Consider the following 24013-nt stretch of genomic DNA (forward strand, 5'->3'; position numbering starts at 1 on the left):
CAAGCGGGTCGCCCACACCCAGCAGCAGATTGGAGGACGCCTTCGGTCCCTGCCTCTTCCCTCAGACACTCACGACCCCCGCTCCCTGGGAACCGTCCCGCAACACCAGATCCGCGGTGACACCCAAACTCCCCCAGGCTCCCCGCCGACCCCCGCGAGACGCATGCGCGGCGCTCTCCCTCGCCCGCTGTGCGGGTCCCGGCTTCGAGCGCCTCTCTGGCCCGGAGACGCCGTTTCTCTGGCGGACCCGGGGGTGCCCGCACCCCGTCCCGCCCCTACCTGGGGCGGCGGGCGCGCAGCAGGCGGGCAGGCGGCAGGGCGGCCGTGGGCAGGCGCTGCACCCGGAGTAGGCCCGCGCGGCCGGCATCAGGCCCATGGCGCGCCCAGGCGCGGCGGCGCGGCGGCGGCTGGAATGCCCGGCACGCGCGCAGGTAGCGTCTTGCCCGCCGCCCGCCCGCCCCGGCCAGCGCCGCCCCGGGCCCGGACCCTGAGGCGAAGGAGGGCCCAGGATCTGTGAGTTGCCTGGGATGCCACGCCCGAAGTCGGCTCCCGTGAGGGATCTCCGGTGTCAGACTTCACACCCTTTCCCCTAATGCCCCACGTTCCCGGGCACCGCAGGAATCCCTTCCCTCTTTGCCCAGGACCGGCTTTCGAGCGCCCGCTCAGCCCTTCGCCTGGGAGGCAGGTGTTCCAGGTGAGGCAAAGGAGGTCCAGGGAGGTTAGGTAACTGAGTCTGGGTCACCCAGCAAGGAGGAGAGTCCTGGCTTCACAGTGGGGGTCCAGGCTCCAGGCCCTCCTGGCCTCTTCCTGCCTGGGCACCCTAGTGCCAGAGATAATGGTTTGGACTTGATATACAGAATGCCCCTGAGCAGTCTGAGGGGTGTTAGCTTCCCTATATTACAGAGAATCAGAGAGGTTGTGTGATTTGCCTAAGGTCATACAGCTGGTGATGGACCTTCATTAACACCTACGTGATCTTTCTGCAAAGCCCATGTTCTTCTGGGGGTAAGTTTCTGAGACCAGCCCACAATCCCCATACTTCAAAGGGTGAGGGCTAGAATGGGTTCACCAGGAAGGCAGGTGGACAGAGAGGCACGGCGAGGGGCAGTGCAACGCCAGTAGCAGAGATGGGAGTCCCAAGGGTAGGAGGGCAGAATTCTTAAGGGAGGGATTTGCCACCCTGGGGCTGGAAGAGGTTGGGGCCCTTCTTCAAGCTGGATGTGCAGAGCTGGGTCACGCCTCTTGCTCATTCTAGGCAGAGCCTGGCCTAGGGTGAAACAAGCCAGGCACTCACCACAGGGGCACAATTTAAGGGGCACCCAAAACTTCAGGAACTAGGATAAACACTTGATTGTAGTATTTTTAAGAATAAATATTAGGCAAAAAATCTTTGATGAACAAAAGATCAAAGTTTTCAATACAGACAGGAGCAGCTACGCACTTGCGCAGGCCTTAAGGGTGAGTGCCTCCCACCCCAATCCCACCACACTCCTGCCTGTATTTCACATGTTCCCATTTGACCATAGATGTGGTTGGCTGAATAATGCCCTTCCCCACAAGATGTCCTGATCCCTGGAACCTATGACTGTGTTATCTTACACAGTACAGGAGACTTTGTAGAGGTGATGAGAGCAGGAGAGGTTAACCTGGGTTATCTGAGGGGCCAGGTGCAATCATGGGGGTTCTTTGACGAGGAAGGCAGAAGGAAGTTTGACCACAGACTAGGTGGTGGGGGCAGGACAGAGGCAGAGACTGCGTGCTGAAGCCACAGCCAAGGCCTTGCCGTAGCCCCTGGAAGGTTAAAGACACAAGGAACTGCTTCTCCCTGTGTCCTACAAGAAACCAGCCCCGCTGACATCTGGATTTTAGCCTTAGAAGACTGGTTATGACTTCTGACCTACAGAACTACAAGAGAATCACGTTGTGTTGTTTTATGCTGCCACATTTCTGGCAGTTTGTTAGAGCTGCAATGGGGACCTAATATAAGGATATTTTTATATTAGTGTTCATTTTTTAAAAGATTACAATAAAATATCTTGATTACTGAGTTTTTTGGCGCCCCCTTACATTTTGTGCCCCAGGCCAGTGAGGATCCCTAGTCCTGGCCCTGACACTCAGTATGGGGGCTAAGGTCCTCAAAGCCATGGGAGTGAGGCTGCGGAGTTGTCTTCTTCCTCCCCAGAGCTCAGGTGAACATGAGGGTGCCAGGGCAGGTTGGTGCAGGGTGTCACAAGCCAACGAATGTCTGCCCTCCACCTACCAACAGAGCCTGGCATTCCCACAGCCCAGGGACCTGCCAGCTCTGTGCAGCCACGTCCATGTTAAAGAGCAGGGGCCAAGGGCTCAGCAGAAGCTCCCACCAACCAGGGACTGGCGGGCCTCTCTCAGGTGGGCAGGCAGGCTGTGGTGCTGACATGCTTTCTCTGCTCTGAGCCATGGTTTCCTCACCTGTGTGTTCACAGTCAGACTGGCCAGTGTCTGCAGAGTGCCCTCCACCCCTACCCAGGAGCCCCCCATGGCTAGAGGCCTGCAGGCGCCACCCATTAGAAGGCTCCAGGTGAAGCCCTGGCCCTGCCAATGCCCACCTCACCTCAGGGGTGGTTTTTAGCGGTGGCGCCTGTTGGGGATGGGTGTGCAGAGATAGTCATGAGACTGCCTTCTCGGGGCAGGGCTGGGAAGCTGACAACCTGAGTCTATCCTCTCACACAAGCAACCCAGTAACAGTTGGCCTCTTCACTTTGGATGGCCTTTGTCTCTGAGCTGTGTGCACAACAGTTCCCTGGCTAGGGCTGGGATCCAGGACCTCAGGGACTGCCTCTTCCCTCAGTCTTAATTATGTCCCCCTCCCCCATCAAGACATCTCAGATCTAGTGGGTAGAATGCACTGAGGCCTACCTGGCAACAGCATCCAGCGATGAGCTTACCCTGGAGGTGGGCTGTGCTGCCCCCAGTCCCACTGTGTGTTGTTGGGTAAGTTGCTGAACCTCTGAGTCTCTGCTGCCTCCAGATTGTACCAAACTCCTGGCAAGGGCAACCTATAGCCAGTTTGAGCTCCCTTCCTCTTCTCTCAGGGTGTGTGGGCTGAAGTCCTCCAGGGCCACTTGGAACAAGCTGAGAGACAAAGATCCCAACCCTAGGACACCCTGAGGCCTCCTGGCATCCTGCTCTCTAAAACAGGCAGCCAGCACCCCGGCTCTGCACTCCAGCAGACCTAGGTCGAAATGCCAGCTTCCCACTTATTTGTGGTCTGGACAAAATGCTGGAGCCTCCTTGATTCTGTCTCCTCACCAAAAGTGGGATATAATGGGACTGATTTCATAGGGCTATTGTCAGGCTCAGCAGGGACGCAGAGCCCAGTACAGAAAATGCTGGGGTCCCCAGGTGTACATCCCCATCTTAGCAATAATTGGGACAAACTCTTTTCTGGTTCCGTGATCTGAGGTCTGTTGAAACCAGACTGAAACCAAACTGGCCAAGCTGATGGGCATTTCTCATCAGAGCTGCTGAGAAGGAAGGGCTTAATGAACCAGCAAGGTGGTTAAAAGGGTGTTGAACGTTAGTGTCCTGACCTTTGCAGGAAGCAGTGGTGACAGCCCCCTGTAAATCACCCCAACTAGTTTGCCAGGCTCTCCCTAGATAAGGCAGCTGCTCTGGCCTTTTTTCTGGTAAATAGCTCTGTGGCTGTCCCATCAGTTGGGGGCAAGCAAGGGGGTGGGTGCTGTGGCTGGAGGTCATTTCCTCTGCCTTGGGGATCCAAGTTCTCAGGCTCCTGGGGCTCTGGCAGGGGAGAAGACTTGAGGGCTGCAGGGGAAGGAGGCCCAAGTGTGCTCTGAACACACCCTATACCCAGAAGAGGCCAGGTATGCCCTCTATGAGCCTGGACAGGATCCAAGGCCCATAGGGACATCTTCTCCACTTGAGTACATGGACCCTCAGGGCCCACTAGAATGGACAGAGAGCACCAGAACTAGTCTCAAGTACCCCTTCTGCTGGCTTATGACCTGAGGCCTAGCCCAGGTCTGCAAGTCCTTTCTCTCCCCTTTTGGAAGGGTTGCCTGGGAAAGCCCAGGCCCACTGGCCAGGCGGGTTGACATTCACAGGAACTAGAAATAAGACTGTCTTCTTGAATCTCCCATTAGGGCTGGGATATAGAGCAAGCAGTGCTGGGGAGAAGTGGTCCACTAGGACCTTAGGCTCCACCACTGGCAGCCTGGCCTGGGGGTAATCACCTTTCACTCTGAATCTGATTATGTCTCCCTCCAGGGCTTCCTTTTAGAGATGTCATTCCATCAAATGATGACCACCACCAGCTAACAAGGTTGCATTGTGTCCCACCAGGTTGTCCCAAGGTTGGATTTTTTTTCATGTCACGTGTCCTGCCCTAGGGCTTCAGGGAGCTGTATTTCTCCCTTCTTTCTTTCACCCATGATTCCAGAGGAACCCAAGGGCAGGAGAGTTGACTCCTGGGGGTCTGAGAAAAGCCTCCAGAGGTCTGTGAGATTCCCACACAGCCAGGCCAGGGCAGTGCAGCTCCGATGACGACCACAGGCCTACTGCCTATCTCCGGCCCCCATGCCCTGCCCCAGCACCAAGAAGTCACTCTGGGCAGGGACACCTTTTCCCAGCTGGGCTCCTTGCCCCAGGACTGCCCTCTGCGCTGCCACTGGTAAGGTTGGGACCAACAGCTTCAGGGCTTTGCTTGGCAGTGCCTGCTGGCCATAGTGGAACAGTTACCACAGTGCTAGTTAGCACCAGTCCCAGCCCCCAGACTTCTTAATCCAACTGCCTGCTCAGCATCTCCACTGGTTTAATGACTCATAGACACCTCAAACCTAAACGTGTCCAAACTGAGCTATGGTCTTGCCATAGCCTCCCAAACCAGCTCTGTGCTAAGTCTTCCCTTCTTAATTCATAACAACTCCAGCCTCCAGGTGCCCAACCAGACACCTTGCAGTCAGCCTCCACTGCACCCTTCCTGTCATCCATAGCCAGGAGAGCTTATTGTCCTACTTGCAAAATAGATTTGGAACCTGATCACTTTCACTACCCTGACCACAGGGAGAGCACCCCCTTCTCTTGCCTGGATTATTGCAAATTAAATGATGTATTAGATCAAGACATTCCTTGGCTCAAAGCCCTCCAGTGCTCCCTCCTCATTTCACTTAAGAATAACAGCAGCCAGGCCGGGCACAGTGGCTCACACCTGTAATCCCAGCACTTTGGGAGGCTGAGGTGGGTGGATCACGAGATCAGGAGTTTGAGACCAGCCTGGCCAAGATGGTGAAACCCTGTATCTACTAAAAATGCAAAATTCACCGGGGATGGTGGTGGGTGCCTGTAATCCTAGCTACTCGGGAGGCTGAGGCAGGAGAATCACTTGAACTCGGGAGGCAGAGGTTGCAATGAGCCCAGATAGCCTCAAAAAAAGAAAAAAAAAATAGAGTAACAGCGGCTGGGTGTGGTGGCTCATGCCTGTAATCCCAGCACTTTGGGAGGCCAAGGTAGGTGGATCATTTGAGGTCAGGAGTTCGAGACCAGCCCGGCCAACATGGTGAAATCCCTACTCTACTCAAAATACAAAAATTAGCCGGGTATGGTGGTATGCACCTGTAATCCCAGCTACTCGGGAGGCTGAGGCAGGAGAATTGCTTGAACCTAGGAGGCAGAGGTTGCACTGAGCTGAGATTGTGCCACTGCACTCCAGCCTGGGCAACACAGCAAGACTCCGTCTCAAAAATAAAATAAAATAAAACAAAACAACATAAAATAAAATATAAAATAAAATAAAATAAAACAGCTAGAATACTGAAAGGGGCCCAGGAAGCCTCTACCTTCTGCCATCTGGCTGCCTTGCTCACTCCCTCCAGCCCATCTGCCTCTGTGCTGGTTCTAGACCATGTCAGATGTTCTGCTTTTGCCCGAGCTGTGGCCTCAGTCTAGCACGCTTCCACTAGATGTCCCCTTGGCTCACTCTCTCACCTCTTTCAACACCTTATGAACAATGAGATACCACTTCATACCTGTTAGAATGGCTATTTAAAAAAAAAAAAAAAAAACAGAAAGCAAGTCCTGGTGAGGATGTGGAAGAACTAGAAACCTTGTGTACTGCCAGTGGGAATATAAAATGGGGCAGCCACTGTGGAAAATGGTCTGGAGGCTCCTCAAAAAATTAAAAATAGAATTACCATATGATCTAGCAATCCCACTTCTGGGTATATACTCCAAATAATTGAAATCAGGGACTCAAAGAGATATTTGCACACTCATATTCACAGCAGCATTAGTCACAATAGTCAAAACACAGAAGCAACTCAAGTGTCTATCAATGGATGAATGGATAAACAAATGTGGTATATCCATACAATGGAATATTATTTGAGCTTAAAAAGGAGGGAAATTCCAATACATGCTACCACATAGATGAAACTTGAGAACATTATGCAAAGTGAAATAAGCCAGTCACAAAAAGACAAATACTACAGGATTCTACTTATACAAGGTACTTAGAGCAGTCAAATTTATAAAGACAGAAAGTAGAATGGTGGTTGCCCAGGGCTGGAGGGAGGAAGCCAGAGTTTCAGTTTGGGAAGATGAAAAAGTTCTGGAGACGGATAGTGGTGATGATTGTACAACAGGGTGAATACACTTAATGCCACAGAATTGTACACTGTACACTGCTTTCTTCCCTGCTGAGTCCTCTGCCTGCATGTGACAGGTATTAATAACTGCTTGATGAATGAATGAGGACTATTTGGTACTGAGAGAGTGCTGAGCACTTTATGTCCATTTTCTCTCTTAATTCTTATGACAATCCTGCAAAAAACATATTATTCTTCCTATTTTGCAAACAAGGACACAGAGGTACAGCAAGGATAAGAGGTGCCAGGTCATGCAGCAAGCAAGTGGCAGAGTCAGATCACACCTAGACCCAAGCCTGTTGCCAAAGCTTCACTCTGCCTCCTCTCACCCTTCAATGCAATGGACTTGGCTAAGCCCCTTCCTATGCATATAAATTCCAAGCTTTAAGGGGGCTTGCCGACTCTCTCCAGATAACCAGGCAAGGGGCACACCTGTTTAAGCACCCACCAGATGCTGAAGCAGTCCTGGGGACCCTGTGACTATTGTCTCCCTTCTCTCTCCTCTCAGAGAGAGCTGGCAAGGAGACAGCTGGCAAGGAGGTACTGCCCCATGCGTCTTTCTGGGGCTGTGTTCCCTGAACTGGGCATGGAAGTTCAGAGATCAGCTGGAGGAGTATTGGCCTCTTAACAATATCACATATCTCATTCCTGAACATGGGATGTCTTTCTTCTTATTTAGATCTTTTTCAATTTCTTTCAACAATGCTTTGTTATTTTCAGAACATAAGTTTTATATTTTTGCTAAATTTATCCCTAAGTATTTTACTCTTTTGGATGCTCCTGTAGATGAAATTTTCTTAATTTCATTCTCAGTTTGCTCATGGCTACTGTACACAAATACAATTGATTTGTATATACTAATCTTGTATCCTTCAACCTTGCTGAATTTTTAATTAATTCTAATAGTTTCTTTTTTTGTACTTTCTGTATACAAGATCATGCCATCTGCAAACAGAGATACTTTAATGTCTTCCTTTTCAATCAAGCTTCATCTTATTTCATTTTCTTGCATAATAGTCCTGGCTAGAACCTCCAGTACAATGCTGAACAGAAGTGGTGAAGGCAAGAATCCTTGTCTTGCTCCTGATCTTGGAGGAAAAGTACCCAGTCTTCCTCGATTAAGTATGATGTTATCAGTGGGCTTTTTGTAGATGCCCTTTATCATAGAAGTTCCCTTCTATTCCTAGTTTTCTGGAGTATTTTAATCATTAAAGGGTGCTGGATTTTATAAAATGCTTTTTCTAGTCTACTAAGATGGTCATGTGTTCTTGTCCTTTATTCTGTTAATATATTACATTAATTGATTTTCAGGTGATTAAATCACCCTTCCATTCTTAGGATAAATCTCATTTGGTCATGGGGTATAATTCTTTGGATTCGGCATGTTAGTATTTGATGGATGATTTTTTATCTATATCCATAAGAAATATTGGTGTTCCAGCAATAATTCTCTGTCCCTCCTGCACCATCAATGTTTTGCAATGATGCTTTGTCTTCCAGCTTAAAAAAATAAACAAACTTCCTCTTTACCTCACCTCCTCCTCCAGTTGCTGTCCATATTTCTCTCTTTCCCTTTCCTGCAAACTTTTTGAAAGAGTTGGTTATGCTGTCACTCCAATTCCCCTCCTATCATCCTTTCTCATTCCCACTATTATCAGGCACTCCACAAAAGCCCCTTTGCTCAAGTCACCAACAACTGCTCAGCTTTCACCCTCTGGCTGATTTATCAGCAGCACTTGCTGCAGCTGATCACTGCCCTTGTTCCTTCGCTTGGCTCAGGGACCCCGGTGGCTTCTGACTCTCCTCCCTCTCGGGGCTTGCTCTCTTTCTCACCTCCTCTATTGTCCCTCCACCCGCTCTGTGCTGTCTCATCCAGCCTCATGACTTCAAACCCCATCTATGTGCTGATGGCCCCCTAAATTATCTCTCTAGCCCAGTCCTCTCTCCTGATTTCTAGGCTGAAATATTTACCTGGCTACTTGACATCTGAACTTGAGCATCTTATAGGTATCTCAAACTAGGCCCATATCTTCCTTTCAAATAGCTGCAGTTCCTGTAGTCTTTCTATCTCAGTTAATAGCTAACCCATTAGCTTCCCATTGCTTAGATCAAAACATCCCAGAATTACCCTTAACTTCTCTCCTTCATTCTCATATACCTTTCATCCATCTTAGCAGGGGAATACCACTGGCTTTACCTTCAAAATAAATCAATAATTCAATGACTTCTTATCGCCACCGCCACTGGGCCAGGCCACCCTCACCTCTCACCTGCACTGTTGGTATAAGGAGCTCCTAACTGGCTTTGGTCTCTTCTCAACATGACAGTCAGAAGGATCCTGGTAGAAGATGGGCCAGGCTCTGCCACTTCTCTGTTCCACGCGATGAGGTGCTAACAGCCCTACCATGATGACAAGGTCATTCATTCTTTGGTCTCTCTCCACCCCTTTGCCCACTCTGCTCTGGCCACACTGGCCTCCTTGCTGTTCTTCTGGGATGGATCCCCCACCTCTGCCTGTGCTGTCATCCACCCTTTCTTTCCTTTTACTCAAAAGTCACCAAACCCTAACCCTATCTCTTGTGTTCCCCTCCCTGCCTCTTCTGTCCCCACTGTGCCCACCACCATCTAACCTGCCACATGTCTGCTCAGCTGGTCACCTACCTCCTCTACTAGCACTTGAGCACCATGAGGCCAGTGCCTGTCCCTCCAGCTCACTGCTGTCTCCTCAGCCCCTAGAACATTTGCGAGTCCATGGCAGATTGGCTGAATGACCAAATGAATGCCCAAATGAGAGGCACTCCAGCTGGGGCCCCAGCTTGGTGGGCTGGGCAGGCCACCAGCAGTGAGGCTCCCCTGACCAGTGGCCTGCTCCCACTTCTCAAGGGGATGGCTGGGCTGTGCCATCGCAGGGGGCACGCTGCCCACTCCTGTCTGTCAGAGGTGGCCTGCCTGTGCCAGAATAAGCACCCCAGGAAGGGCTCAGGGGCTCTGTCACAAAACAGCCAAAGAAGGACGGATCCTCTAAGCCTCCTTCCCAGAGGATGCGGGCTAATAACAGCTCTGCCAGAAAACCTTCAGGGGCTGACTGAGCCCACCTGCCAGCACCATGCATGCCCAGACACGCCTAGCATCGCTAACTCCTGAGATTTCTGCATTTCCTCTGTACTCCCGGGGAAAAAGGAGATAAGCGCCTTTGATGGCAGTTCCTATTTTAATGGTTGTGAGTTTTTCAGCACACAGCCCAGGAAGGCAGATAAATGCCAGGCCTGGGGAAGGGGTCAGTCTAGGGTCTATGTGGGATTCTGCCAAAGGTCCCCAAATCTGAGCAAGCAGAGAGGGAGATGGACGTGTGGCTGGGGAGCCAGCCCTGCTGGGTGCAGGTCTTGGTGCAGCTCTTGGATGGGCTATTTGGGCCAGGACCAAGCACAGTCTACGAGATCAGAACATCCACTTCCACTTCTCAGTTCTGCCCCCTAGCTGGCTGTGTCATCTTGGGCAAGTCATCTCACTCTTTGACCCAAGTTTCTCCCTTTGTTTCATTTATTTTTTATATGCACACATCTAGAAAAGCTCTTAAAGCATAAATGTGCAGATAAACATGTCATTGTAAAAGGAACACCTGTGTAACTACCCAAGTCATGCTAGAGAACATTTCAGATATCTATGCCCCTCTCCCATCCCATCTTAACCTCTTCCCTCCTCCCTACTATCCTAACTTTCATGGCATTCATTTCTTTGCTTTTCTTTATATTCTGTTACCTATCTATCTATAAATAACATAGTTTACTTGTGCCCTGTGTTTCAGCTTTATATAGGTAGATAATACAACATGTTATGTTTTTTGTTTGTTTGGGTTTAGTTCCACATTGTTTTTAAGATTCATGCATGTTTTTAGGTGGCACTGTAATAGAGTCATTCTCATTGTTGTGGAGTTTCCCACTGTAAGACTGAGTCATAGTTATTCATCCATTGTATTGTTGCTGGGCACTTGGGTTAGTGTCAGGCTATCATCAGTAAGGCTGCCATGCACATCCCATGTGTCCAAGTCTCCTGGCCTCCCTGTGCACACATTTCTATGTGGGACATGCTTCATATGGAATTGCTGGGACACAGGTGTGCACAGCATCAACTTCAGCAGACACTGCTGATTTCCCTAGCAATATGTGCAAGTTTCTATAGCTTTCTATCCTCCTCACCACTTGAAACCGTCTTTTTCATTTAGTCATTTAGTCATTCTGGTGGGTGCACACAAGTATCCCATTGCGATTTAATTTGCATTTCCTGATTACTGAAGAGGTTGTGCGCAGGAGCCTGTGTTCACTGGTCATGAGGATTTCTTCTTTTAGGAAATGCCTGTCCAAATCTCTTGCCCATGCTTCTGCTGCCTTGTCTGTTTTTGCCTCATTCATTTGTAGGAGTGTGGGGAGTGAGTAATTTGATGACCATATGTGTTGCAAACACCTTCACCCAATCTATAGTTCATCTTTTCATTTTCTTAATCTACTTTTTACAAACAGACGCTCTTCATTTTATAAAATACAATTTATCAACAATTTCATAATAGATTAGTGGTTTTTTTTTTTTTGTAACTCATTTAAAAAATCTTTCTCTACCCCAAGATAATGATAATGTTCTTTCCCTGGTGCTCAAAAGTGTCACCTGTCATACATCAAAGTCCAACTACATAAGATTCTGCTTCTGGGCTCTATTCTGTTCCACTAGTTCACTTTCAGCAACCTGGAACCAAAGGAAGCCATTATGAGACTGCAGAAATCCCTGGGTGGGCTTAGGTCTTTCCAGGCCATTAATCTGGGGCCATAAGTCAAATGTGCTGCAACCTTCAGGGATCAAGGGGACCAAGGCTGACAGTGTGATATCATTCATGAAGCCTGAGAGAACAACTTTTACTCTCAATATTATATTGACTCTTCCTTGTAAGGGATTTATGATTCAATGAAAGGTGGTCAGGCAGACCATAGCCAGGGGTGGGAGAGGATAGTGGGCAAACAGAGGAGCAAAGGAAGGGGCTCAGCCGGGGCTTGTGAAATCTGGAGATTGGCCCAGGGCCCCAAAAAGTGAGTCCCTGCCCAGACTGTGTGCTGATCAAACACCATAGGGAGAAAGAGGACGTCCATAGCTTGTGTGGTCAGAGTCCGGCCAGCTTTCAGACTCCCAGTGTCCACATTCAGCAGGGAGTTGGTGGCTCTGGCCCCAATGCCATGGTGATCCCATTATGAAATGTCTTTACATAACCACTTCATATGGACACCAACCTAGAGATAGCGACTGCATGGCTGGGAGTCACCTTTCATTTCTCTCATACCCCATGTCCAGACCATAGGCAAAACCTGGCAGCTCCACCTTCAGGATACACCTGCAGCTGGCCACTTTGCACCATCAGCTGCATGCCCATCCCATGGACTCTCCTGGCCTGCTGTGTCCACTCCTGTCCCTCTATGGTCCACTCCTCATGTGGTGGCCAGGGGGCCCTTTTCATAAATCCAGGTCCCGTGTGTCTCCTGTTCTGAGCCCTCCTGGTATCCCACTGTATATAGAACAAAATAAAAAATCCCCACCAGGACTCCAAGGCCCTGGTGACCACTCTCACCTCAGGCCCTCCCTCTCTCCTGGTCTTCACTACCTCGGAGCCCCAGCCTTCCTGGCATGGCTCGTGTTCCCATAGCTCGTCCCTACCTTGGGGCGCTTGCACATGTCCATGTCTCTGCCGGAATGCTCTCCCCCAGCATGCCCCTGGCTCCCCGTCGCTGCATTAAGTCTGCTGGGCCACTCCACCTAGCCACACCCCCGCCGTCCTCTCACTGAGCTTCACTGGCTTTGTGGCATGTCTCACCCCTGGACACCACGAGACACATGTCCTTGTCTACCATCCCTCCTGCAGAGAATGGAGATGAGGTAGGGTGGAGGTGTGGCCTATCCTCATGAATTCCTCACCACTGGAATAGAATCCAGTACATTTAGATGTCTAATACACAGTTTTCAATAAAGGAGGAAGTGAGTACATGGCAGTTGTTGGGTGACTCCCGAGGGCTGGCAGTGGAAGGGCCAGCTTGCTGTGAGAAGCACAGGATGCAGCCAGCAAGTCCCCAGTGAGCGGGGTCTTTGGGGGCTCAGGACAGGCAGGGGGCATGATTACCTGGAGGCAAGGGTTCTAGAGGGTGGGCATGCGATCTATGGGCAGTACCTCCGCCCAGCGGGGCCCAGATGACCCGGCGGATGGCCTGCACCCAGTCCTCCATGTCACGCTGGGAGCTGGCCATGAGCAGGAGCGCCTCGGGGTTGGCCGGCACCTTCTCCCGCTCCCCGGCACCACCTGGAAGACAGGGAGACACAGGCTTATGCAGGGTCCCTGTGCAATGCCGGGTCCCTGCCCGCAGCCCACTCTCCATCCCCAGCACTAGTCAGCATTACTCCCTGTGGGATACTCTCAAAGTCCTTCCAGCAACAGCTGAGCTTTGCTTTTATCTCACAGTCCATCCCTTTCACACCTCACACCTCTTTATTTGGAGCCCTTTCCCATTTTCTCTTTTTTCCCTTAGTCTCACTTTGTTATTTTCCCATGCCAAAATAGAAATAATTTAAAGCACCCCAGGACACTATTAGAAAAAAAAAAAAGCATGCAGATGTTAGGCCAGCTCAGAGACTTTCAGTGCCCCAGGGTGGCCTCACTTTATGCTCTATTTCAAATCAATTTTGTCCACTCTAAGAACACAGCTGAACGTCACTATGTGCTTTTAACTTTGGCTCGGAGATTAGGGCCTCCCTTCCCCACCATGAAGACAAGAGTCTCTGTATATATGAAGGTCACAGAGGCTGGATGTTAAACCAGGATGCAGCACAGCGCCCCAGATTACTCCACCACACCCATCTCACGGCTAGACAGTGGATCGGTACCTAAAGGCAGAAGGATGGGAAAACTCAAGACAGTTGCTTGGGAACTGACTTTCCCCTCTGGTTTTCAAGTTTTCATGTGTAAGTGAATTGATCTTTGGGAAATATAAAAAAAACTATTTATACTGAACTTTACAGGTAATTTTAGGGTTTTCAAGAACGAGTTTGTCTTTATACACCCTACCCGTGACATCCCAGGACTATCTGCTGGTAGGGTGTGAGATCCACAGACCTGTGTTCCCAGGGGGTGGGTGGGCCCAAGCCATGCTTTGCTGGAGCCCGTGACCCAGGGATGGAGAGCAGATAGGACCAGCGCTTCCTGAGCAGCTAGTAAGTGCCTGTGACCCTTCTGGCAAGCACAGCTGCCACACACATGCCCTCCCGGGGTTCTTTAACCTCCACAATGACTCCGTGAGGAAGGTACTATTTCCAACCACATTTTACAGATGAGAAAACTGAAGCACAGAGGAATTAAGTAACCTGTTAAATGCACACAGCGAATGAGTGGCACAGCCAGAGATTCAAGTCCCGGCTCTGGGCTCTCAGCCATCCCACGTTCCCTCCCGCCATCTCTCCGCCAAGAACTGGGGAAACCAAGTAGGCTGCTCTGAGGGCTGAGGCAGAGGGCGGGGCTGTGTCCTGGCTGAGGGCACCACAGTGGGCCTGTGGGGAGGCAGGGGGAAAGGCCGTGGGGCCCAATGCTTAGGAGGGTGAGGAGCAGCCAGGGCTCTGCGATGCCCTCTGGAGCCCTTCACTACGCAGGCAAGCCCTGCTCGCCAGGGCTCAGACAGCCGCTGGACAGCAGAGCTGTGGAGGTGGGTAGGAAGGGAGCTGGAGGCTGAGACAGCGGAGCCCAACCCCAGAGGCTGCTCGGTTGGCTGCTGTGGTCACTCACAAGAGTGTGGGCACTGCCACCTACCGAGGTTGCCACTTGGAAGCAGCTCTGCCTTGGGGACAGCAGTGCTGCACAGCATTTGCGCTACGAAGGCTGGAATGGCTGAGTGTGCGAGATGGGGAGGGGAAGCCAGATGCCACCAGGAAGCTTTTCTATGTGAGCATTTCTAGAAAAATATCTCAAGATGACTTGGAAAAAAAAAAGAAAGAAAAAGAAAAGAAACCTGGAGATCCACAGCTCCAGGAATTTGTGGTCACTTGGTTTGTCCTAAATATTCACTTCTGTACCTAATCTTGACTCATTTGAAAATTATTTTCCCTGCAGAGGGCCATCCAAGTCATACAAGCGTCAGGCCCCACAAAACTTGGATCTGCCCTGCCCAGAGGCTGGCAGATACCCTCATGCCCAGCTGTGCCCTGTCCTGGGTCCTGCCCCAAGGTGCTCTCGGCCCAACTTTTTAAGTATTTGTGTATATTTTTATATATGCATAACTGTTAAGGAAATGGCCACACACTGTTTTACAAAGGGACTGCTCCATTTTACTTTCCCGCCAGCTGTGTATGACAGTTCTGGGACCCCCACATCCACACCAACACTTGGTATGCTCGGTCTTTTTACTTTTAGCCATCCGAGTAGGTGTGCAGGTGTTTGAATTTGCATTTCCCAAATGACTGATGATGTTAGACATCTTTTATGTATTCAGTTGCTAACTGTGTGTCGTCTTCGGTGAAATATCTATTCAAATCTTTTGCCCATTTTAAAAATAGGTTATTTATTTTCCATTATTGGTGCTGAGAGTTCTTGACATATTCTGGATATAAGGTCTTTACCAGATATTTGCTTTGCAAATATTTCTCCCAGTCCATGTCTGTCTCTTTTTTCATTCCATTAACAGTGTATTTTCAAGAGCAGAAGTTTTTAATTTTGCAAAGTCCAATTAATCATTTTTTTCTTTTATTGAGTGTGCTTCTGGTATTGTATCTAAGAAATCTTTACTTCACCTAAGGCCATAAAAGTTTTCTTCTAGGTTTTCTTTCAAAAGTTTCACAGCTTTAGGATTTACATGTAGGTCTATAAGTCACTTTTTGTATATGGCAGAAGGTGTAATTGAAGTTCAGTCTTCTGCATATGCACGTTCCAGCCCCACTTGGTGAAAAGTCTATCCTTTCTCTATGGACACCAATGAACCTCCATGTGCAATCGTGCTATCTGCAAATAGAGACAGTTTTACTTCTTCCTTTCCAACTGGGAATCATTTCTTTCTTCTTCTAATGACACTGACCAGAGCCTCAAATATCATATTGAATAGAAGTGGTGAGAGCAGACATTCTTGCTTGTTCCTGTATCTTATGGCCAAAGCATTTGGCTTTTCACTGTTAAGTCTATCTGTGTCGGCTTTTTGAAGATGTCCTTAATCAGGTTGAGAAAGTTCTATTTCTAATTTGCTGAGAGGTTTGTTTTTATTGGTACATAATATTTGTACATATTTATGGAATACATGTAATATTTTCTTACATGCATAGAGTGTGTAATAATCAACTCTAGGAATCTGGGGTGTCCATCACTTCAAGTGTTTATTACTCCTATGTGTTGGGAACATTTCAAGTCCTCTCTTCTAGTTATTTTGAAATATGTAATACATTGTTGTTAACTATTGTCACTCTACCCTGCTATGGAACATTAGAATTTATTCTATTTAACTCCATGTTTGTACCCATTAACCAACCTCTCTTCATCCCCCCTCTCCACTTGACCCTTCTCAGGCTCTAGTAAACATCATTCTACTCTCTGCCTCCATGAGACAAACTTCTTTTCAGCTCCTACATATAAGTGAGAACATGCAATATTTGTTTTTCCGTGCCTAGCTTATTTCACTTAATATGCTGGTTCCATCCATTGCTGCAAATGACATTATTTCATTCCTTCTCTATGGCCGAATAGTATAACATTGTGTATATATACTACAGTTTCTTTATCCATTCATCCACTGATGGACACGTAGGTTGATTCCGTATCTTTGCTATTGTGCATAGTGCTGCAATGAACATTGGGGTACATTAACCTATTTATGCCTAGTGTTCCATTATTGGAATGCTAAGCTTGTGGGAGTTATGCATATCCTACTGCTCAAGGTCACTGCCAAGGTCTGATTTTTCCCAAAAAAATTTGCAACCTCGGCCGGGCGCGGTGGCTCACGCCTGTAATCCCAGCACTTTGGAAGGCCGAGGCGGGCGGATCACAAGGTCAGGAGATCGAGACCACGGTGAAACCCCGTCTCTACTAAAAATACAAAAAATTAGCCGGGCACAGTGGCGGGCGCCTGTAGTCCCAGCTACTCAGGAGGCTGAGGCAGGAGAATGGCGTAAACCCAGGAGGCGGAGCTTGCAGTGAGCCGAGATCGCGCCACTGCACTCCAGCCTGGGCGACAGAGCGAGACTCCGTCTCAAAAAAAAAAAAAAAAAAAAAAAAAAAAAAAAAAAAAAAAAAATTTGCAACCTCCAGCATAAATGGGTTAATTCCTTTGATATACTCATTTCCTTTCCTTTGGATAAATACCAGTAGTAGAATTGCTGGATCACACGGTGGTTTTACTTTTAGGTTTTTTGAGAAATCTCCATACTGTTTTCCATAATGACTGTGTTAATTCACATTCCCACCAACAATGTATAAGAGTTTTCTTTTTTCAGTATCCTCTCCAGTGTCTATTATTTTTTGTGTTTTTATAATAGGCATTCAAACTGGGGTAAGATGATATCTCATTGTGGTTTTGTCTTGCATTTCTCTGCATTTTTTCATATACCTCTTCACCATTTGTATGTCTTCTTTTGTGAAATGTCTATAGTATCCTTCGCCTACTTTTTAATGGGTTGTTTTGCCAGTTGAGTTCCTTGTATATTCTGGATATTCGTTTCTTGTCAGATGAACAGTTTGCAAATATTTTTCTCCCATTCAACGGGTTGTCTCTTCACTCTGTCGATTGTTTCCTTTGCTGTGCAGAAGCTTTTTAGTTTAATATAGTCCCATTTAGCTATTTTTGTTTTTGTTGCCTGTGCTTTAGGAGCCTTAGTCATAAAGTCTTTGACTAGACCAACATCCTGGAGTCTTTCCCTCTATGTTTTCTTCCAGTAGTTTCATACTTTCATGTTTTATGTGTAAGCCTTTAACACATTTGTAGTTGATTTCTGTACATGATGAAAGATGGGGTCTAGTCTCAGCCTTCTGCATATGGATATCCAGTTTTCCAGCACCTGAAGAGGGTGTCCTTTCCCCAGTGTATGTTGTTGGTGCCTGTGTTGAAAATTGGTTGGCTGCTGAGCCACGTTTTTATTGGGAATGGATGTTAGATTTTGTCAAATGTCTTTTCTGCATCTATTGTAATGACAATATAACTTTTTAGTGTGTTAATTGATGAATTACGCTAATAAATTTCCAAATGCTAAACCAATCTTGCATTCCTGGGAGAAATCCCGCTTGGTAATGATGTATTATCCCTTTTATATATTGTTGCTTTGATTTGCTAAAATTTTGTTAGAAGTATTTTATGTATTTTCATGAGGGATATTGACCTGCAGTTTCCTTTACTTACAATGTCTTGGTCTGGTTTTGGTGGCCTCACAGAATAAGCTATTAAATATTCCCTCATTTTCAAACCTAGAAGTTTGTAGATAATTGCTATTATTTCTTCCTTAAATATTTGATATAATTCACCACTGCAGCCCTCTAGGCCTGGAGCTTACTTTGTGGAAAGGTTTGTAATAACAAATACAATTTCTTTAATATATACATCTATTTCTTCTTGAGTAAACTTTACTAGTTTGTGTCTTTCAAAGAATTTGTCAGTTTCATCTAAGTTATTGAATGAATTGGCATAAAGTTGTCCATAATGTTCCTTTATTATCCTTTTACTATCTGAAGAAGCTGTAGTGATATTATCATTGGTAATTTCTGTCTTTTTCCTTTTCTCCTTCAATCAGCTTTGCTGGAAGCTTACCAATTTTATTGATCTCAAAAAATCAGCCTTTTGCTTCATTGCCTTTGTTGTTTTTGTGGTTAGCAAACTTGTTTTTAAAGGAGTAGATGGCAAACATTTTAGGTTTTTAGGCCATACAGTCTCTGTCACAACTATTTTACTCTGCCACTATAGTGCAAATGCAGCCAAAGACAATATGTGAACGAAAGGTCATGACTGTATCTGTGTAAACTTCATTTACAAAAACAAACAGCCAGGTTGCAGGTTGCCGACTTGGGTCATAGTTCATTGATTTCCACTGTGATCTTTATTTTTTTTTCTTCTGCTTACCTTGGGTTTAATTTGGTCTTTTTCTAGTTTCTTACAGAGTTCAGTGCTATAATTGTCCCCTGAACTACTACGTTAGAGGCAGCCCCCAGATTTTGATATGTTGTGTTTTCATTTTAATTCAGTTCAAAATACCTTCTAGTTTCCCTTTGGATTTCTTCTTTAATTTGTGAGTTATTTAGAATTGTGTTAGTTTCCAAATTTGGGGGGATTGTACCAGAATATGGTATATCTTGCTAAGTGTTCTGTGTGAACTGAGAAAAATTATTCTGCTGTGGGTGGGTGGAGTGTTCTATAAATGTCAATTTGGTCTAGTTGAAAGTTTTGTTCAAATCTTCAATATCCATACTGATTTTTCTGTCTACTTCTTCTATCAATTATTGAGAGAAGGCTATTCAAATCTCCAATTATAATTTTAGATTTGTCTATTTTCTCCTTGTATTTCTATCAGTTTTTGCTTCAGGTAGTTTGAAGCTGTTATTAGGAGCATAAATATTTAGGATGTTACATCCTCTTGATGAACTGACCTCTTTATCATTATGAAATGACCTTATTTATCCCTAGTCATATTTTTTACTCTGGTCTGAAATCCTTGATATAATATAGCCATCCAGTTTTCTTTTGATTAATGTCAGTATGATGTTATCTTTTTCCATCCTTTTAACTTATTTGTGTCTTTACATTTTAAGTGCATTTTTTATCAGGCATATAGTTGGGTCCTGCTTTTTATCCAATCTGATAAGCTTTATTTATAATGTGATTATTGAGAAGCTTAGATTTAAGTCTTGCTTCTGTTTTCTATCTGTCCTTTTTCTCTTGTCTTCTTTTGGATGGAGTTTTTGTTTTTTGTTTTTAATGATTTCATTCTATCTCCTTTGTTGGCTTATTAGTAAAAATCTCACTCTCTTTCTCTTCATGATATAGGAATTGCTTTAGGGTTTATGGTATACATCTTTAACTTATTACAGTCTACATTAAGTGATATTATACCCCTTCATGTATAATATAAAGATGTTACAAGATTATACTTCCATGTCTTCTTTCCTGACCTTTTTTGCCATGGTTGTCTTACCTTTTACTGGTATACTTTGTTATACATCCCATAATATATTGTTATTGTTATTATTATTATTATTATTTTGAGACAGGGTCTTGCTCTGTCACCCAGGCTGGAGTGGAGTGGTGCGATCTCGGCTCACTGCAACCTCCTCCGCCTCTTGGGTTCAAGCGATTCTCCTGTTTCAGCTTCTTGAGTAGCTGGGATTACAGGCATGCACCACCACGCCAGGCTAATTTTTGTACTTTTAGTAGAGACGGGGTTTCACCACATTGACCAGGCTGGTCTCGAACTCCTGACCTCAGATGATCCACCCACCTTGGCCTCCCATGTTAGTTTTACTTTAAAACTTAACATCTTTTGAAAATATTTAAATTATAAGAGAAAAACATATATTTATCCATGTAGTTACCACAGTGCTTTTCATTTTGTTGTGCAGATTCAGATTCCCATATGGTATTATTTTACTGCTGCCTGGAGGTCTTCCTCTAACATTTCTTCGAATATGCAGCTATTGGATGATGAATTCTTTCAGCTGTTGAGTGTGGGAATCATTAATTCATCTTCATTTTTGAAAGATATTCTCACTGGATAAAGTTTTCAAGGTTGGAAATGTTTTTCTTTCACAACTTTTAAGATGTTGCTCTACTTGCATTGTTTCTCATGAGAATTTTGCCATCATCCTCATTTTTTGATGTTTTGTGTCTTTTTACTGTTTCACTAGTTATGAGTAATTTGATTATGATGTGCCTCCATGCAATTTTATTCAGGTTTCCTATACTTGGAACTCACTGAACTTCTTAGATTTGTGAACTTATAGTTTTCATAACATTTGGAATATTTTGGCCATTGGTACTTCAAATACGTGTTTCCATCCCCTGTCCCTGCTTAAGATTCCAGTTACATGGATATCACACAACTTGAGGTTATCCCACAGCTCACTGATGCTCTGTTTTTGTTAAATAATTTTTTTCTCTGTGTGTTTTATTTTTGTATAGTGTGGTAGCAGAATAACAGCCCCCAAAGACATCCACATCCCTGTCCCTGGAACCTGTGATTAGGTTAGGTTACACAGCAAAGGATTAAGGTTGCAAATGGAATTAAAGTTGCTAATTAGCTGGCTTTAAGCTGGGAAAATTATCTTAGATTATCCAAGTGAGCCCAAGGCAATCATAAGGGTATTGAAAAGTGGAGGGGAAGACAGAAGACGAGTGTAAGAGAGAGATGTGACTACAGCAGAAGCGATAAAATGTGAGAAGAACCTGATCTGTCACTTTTGGTCTTGAAGGTGGAGGAAGGAAGTCAGGAGCTGATGAATGCAGGCAACCTCTAGAAACTGGAAAGCTCAAGAAAAATGGATTCACCCTCAGAACCTCCATAAAGGAATTCAGGGCTACTGACACCTTGATTTAAGCCCAGTGAAACCTGTGTCAGACTTCTGACCTACAGAACCATAAGGTAAATTTGCATTGTTTAAGTCACTAAGTTTGTGGTAACATGTCACAGGCCAGGCACCAGGCACAGGGGCTCATGCCAGTAATCCCAGCACTTTGGGAGGCTGAGGTGGGAGGATTGCTTGAGCCCCAGTTCAAGACCAGCCTGGGCAACATGGCAAGACCCCAACTCTATGAAAAATAATTTTAAAAAATTAGCCAGGCATGGCATGATCAAGCCTGCGCTTCCAGCTACTAAGGAGTCTGAGCCCAGGAGTTCCAATCTGCAATGAGCTATAATTATGCACTGCACTCCAGCCTGGGCCACAGAGCAAGATCCTGTCTCAATAAACAAATAAATAGTAAACAATGTGTCACAACAGCAATAGAAAACTAATACAGCTAGTTGCTATTGCTATGTCTTCACAAATCTTTTCATGTTAGTGTGTTTAATCTGCCATTAACCCCACCCAACATTAGTTTTCATTTCATACATAATAGGTTTGATCTCTAGAAGTTTAATTTAGGTCTTTTTTTAAAAAAAAAAAAGTTTCATGTGTCTACCTTTTGATCACATAGAATAGTTAGAAAAACTGTTTTAATGTCTTTGCTAATTCTAAAATCTGTGTCAATTCTGGGTTTGTCTCAATTGATTGCTTTTTATTTTTCTCCTCATTATAGGCTACATTTTCCTGCTCCTTTGCATTCCTGATATTTCTAATTAGTTGCCAGACACTGTGATTTTTATTTATTTTTTTGTATTTCTTTTTTTAATTTTTTATTATATTTTAAGTTCTAGGGTACATGTGCACAACATGCAGGTTTGTTACATATGTATACATGTGCCATGCTGGTGTGCTGCACTCATTAACTCGTCATTTACATTAGGTACATCTCCTAATGCTATCCCTCCCCGTCCCCCTACGCCACAACAGGCCCCAGTGTGTGATATTCCCCTTCCTGTGTCCAAGTGTTCTCATTGTTCAATTTCCACCTATGAGTGAGAACATTCAGTGTTTGGTTTTCTGTTCTTGTGAGAGTTTGCTGAGAATAATGGTTTCCAGCTGCATCCATGTCCCTACAAAGGACATGAACTCATCCTTTTTTATGGCTGCATAGTATTCCATGGTGTATATGTGCCACATTTTCTTAATCCAGTCTGTCACTGATGGACATTTGGGTTGGTTCCAACTCTTTGCTATTGTGAATAGTGTCGCAATAAACATACGTGTGCATGTGTCTTTATACCAGCATGATTTATAATCCTTTGAGTATATACCCAGTAATGGGATGGCTGGGTCAAATGGTATTTCTAGTTCTAGATCCTTGAGGAATCGCCACACTGTCTTCCACAATGGTTGAACTAGTTTACAGTCCCACCAACAGTGTAAAAGTGTTCCTATTTCTCCACATCCTCTCCAGCACCTGTTGTTTCCTGACCTTTTAATGATCGCCATTCTAACTGGTGTGAAATGGTATCTCATTGTGGTTTTGATTTGCATTTCTCTGATGGTGAGTGATGATGAGCATTTTTTCATGTGTCTGTTGGCTGCATAAATGTCTTCTTTTGAGAAGTGTCTGTTCATATCCTTTGCCCACTTTTTGATGGGGTTGTTTTTTTCTTGTAAATTTGTTTGAGTTCTTTGTAGGTTCTGGATATTAGCCCTTTGTCAGATGAGTAGATTGCAAAAATGTTCTCCCATTCTGTAGGTTGCCTGTTCACTCTGATAGCAGTTTCTTTTGCTGTGCAGAAGCTCTTTAGTTTAATTAGATCCCATTTGTCAATTTTGGCTTTGTTGCCATTGCTTTTGGTGTTTTAGACATGAAGTGCTTGCCCATGCCTATGTCCTGAATGGTATTGCCTAGGTTTTCTTCTAGGGTTTTTATGGTTTTAGGTCTGAAATTTAAGTCTCTAATCCATCTTGAATTAATTTTTGTATAAGGTGTAAGGAAGGGATCCAGTTTCAGCTTTCTACATAAGGCTAGCCAGTTTTCCCAGCACCATTTATTAAATAGGGAATCCTTTCCCCATTTCTTGTTTTTGTCAGGTTTGTCAAAGATAAGATGGCTGTAGATGTGTGGTATTATTTCTGAGGGCTCTGTTCTGTTCCATTGGTCTATATCTCTGTTTTGGTACCAGTACCATGCTGTTTTGGTTACTGTAGCCTTGTACTATAGTTTGAAGTCAGGTAGTGTGATGCCGCCAGCTTCGTTCTTTTGACTTATGATTGACTTGGCAATGCAGGCTCTTTTTTGGTTCCATATGAACTTTAAAGTAGTTTTTTCCAATTCTGTGAAGAAAGTCATTGGTGGCTTAATGGGGATGCCATTGAATCTATAAATTACCTTGGGCAGTATGGCCATTTTTACGATATTGATTCTTCCTATCCATGAGCATAGAAAAACTGTTTTAATGTCTTTGCTAATTCTAAAATCTGTGTCATTTCTGGGTTTGTCTCAATTGATTGCTTTTTATTTTTCTCCTCATTATGGGCTACATTTTCCTGCCTCTTTGCATTCCTGATATTTCTAATTAGTTGCCAGATACTGTGATTTTTAAATGGGTGGGTGATGAATGTTTCTGTATTTCCGTAAATATTCTTCAGTCTTTTTCTGGTATGAACTTAGATTCTTGGAAAGAGTTTGATCCTTACAGATTTTGCCTCTAAGATTTGTTAGGTGGATCCAGAGTGCTCAGTACAGAGCTATTATTCCCCCACTACTGAGGGAAAACCCTTCTGTGTATTCTGTCCTACGCCCCACAAGCCGCTAGGTTTTGCGGTC

The 24013-nt window shown here is 45.5% G+C and overlaps 1 protein-coding gene and 1 long non-coding RNA gene across 34 annotated transcripts in view; one reads left to right on the forward strand and one right to left on the reverse strand.

Annotated features, from left to right (window-relative positions):
• Positions 1-24013, reverse strand: part of LOC105486660 (Rho GTPase activating protein 22) — a 210764-nt gene that overhangs the window by 20439 nt on the left and 166312 nt on the right. For 14 of the 32 annotated variants that reach the window (XR_011607903.1, XR_011607906.1, XM_071069936.1 and 11 more), the window contains one exon: positions 12793-12969. The exons of 4 other annotated variants lie outside the window; for them this stretch is intronic. Coding sequence is in view for 23 of the 28 variants with exons in the window: in XM_071069936.1 (XP_070926037.1) it covers positions 12793-12969 (177 nt within the window). In the remaining 5 variants the exon portion in view is untranslated. 14 more of the 32 variants (XR_011607904.1, XR_011607905.1, XR_011607907.1 and 11 more) reach the window with 5 other exon arrangements.
• Positions 411-24013, forward strand: part of LOC139356298 (uncharacterized) — a 34580-nt gene continuing 10977 nt past the window's right edge. For both annotated transcript variants that reach the window (XR_011607911.1, XR_011607912.1), the window contains exons 1-2: positions 411-694; positions 21085-21254. This is a non-coding gene — a long non-coding RNA (uncharacterized lncRNA). The remainder of the gene's footprint in view (positions 695-21084; positions 21255-24013) is intronic.

The sequence above is a fragment of the Macaca nemestrina genome, chromosome 9 (genome assembly GCF_043159975.1).
Source record: "Macaca nemestrina isolate mMacNem1 chromosome 9, mMacNem.hap1, whole genome shotgun sequence".
In the NCBI taxonomy this organism is placed as follows: Eukaryota; Metazoa; Chordata; class Mammalia; order Primates; family Cercopithecidae; genus Macaca; species Macaca nemestrina.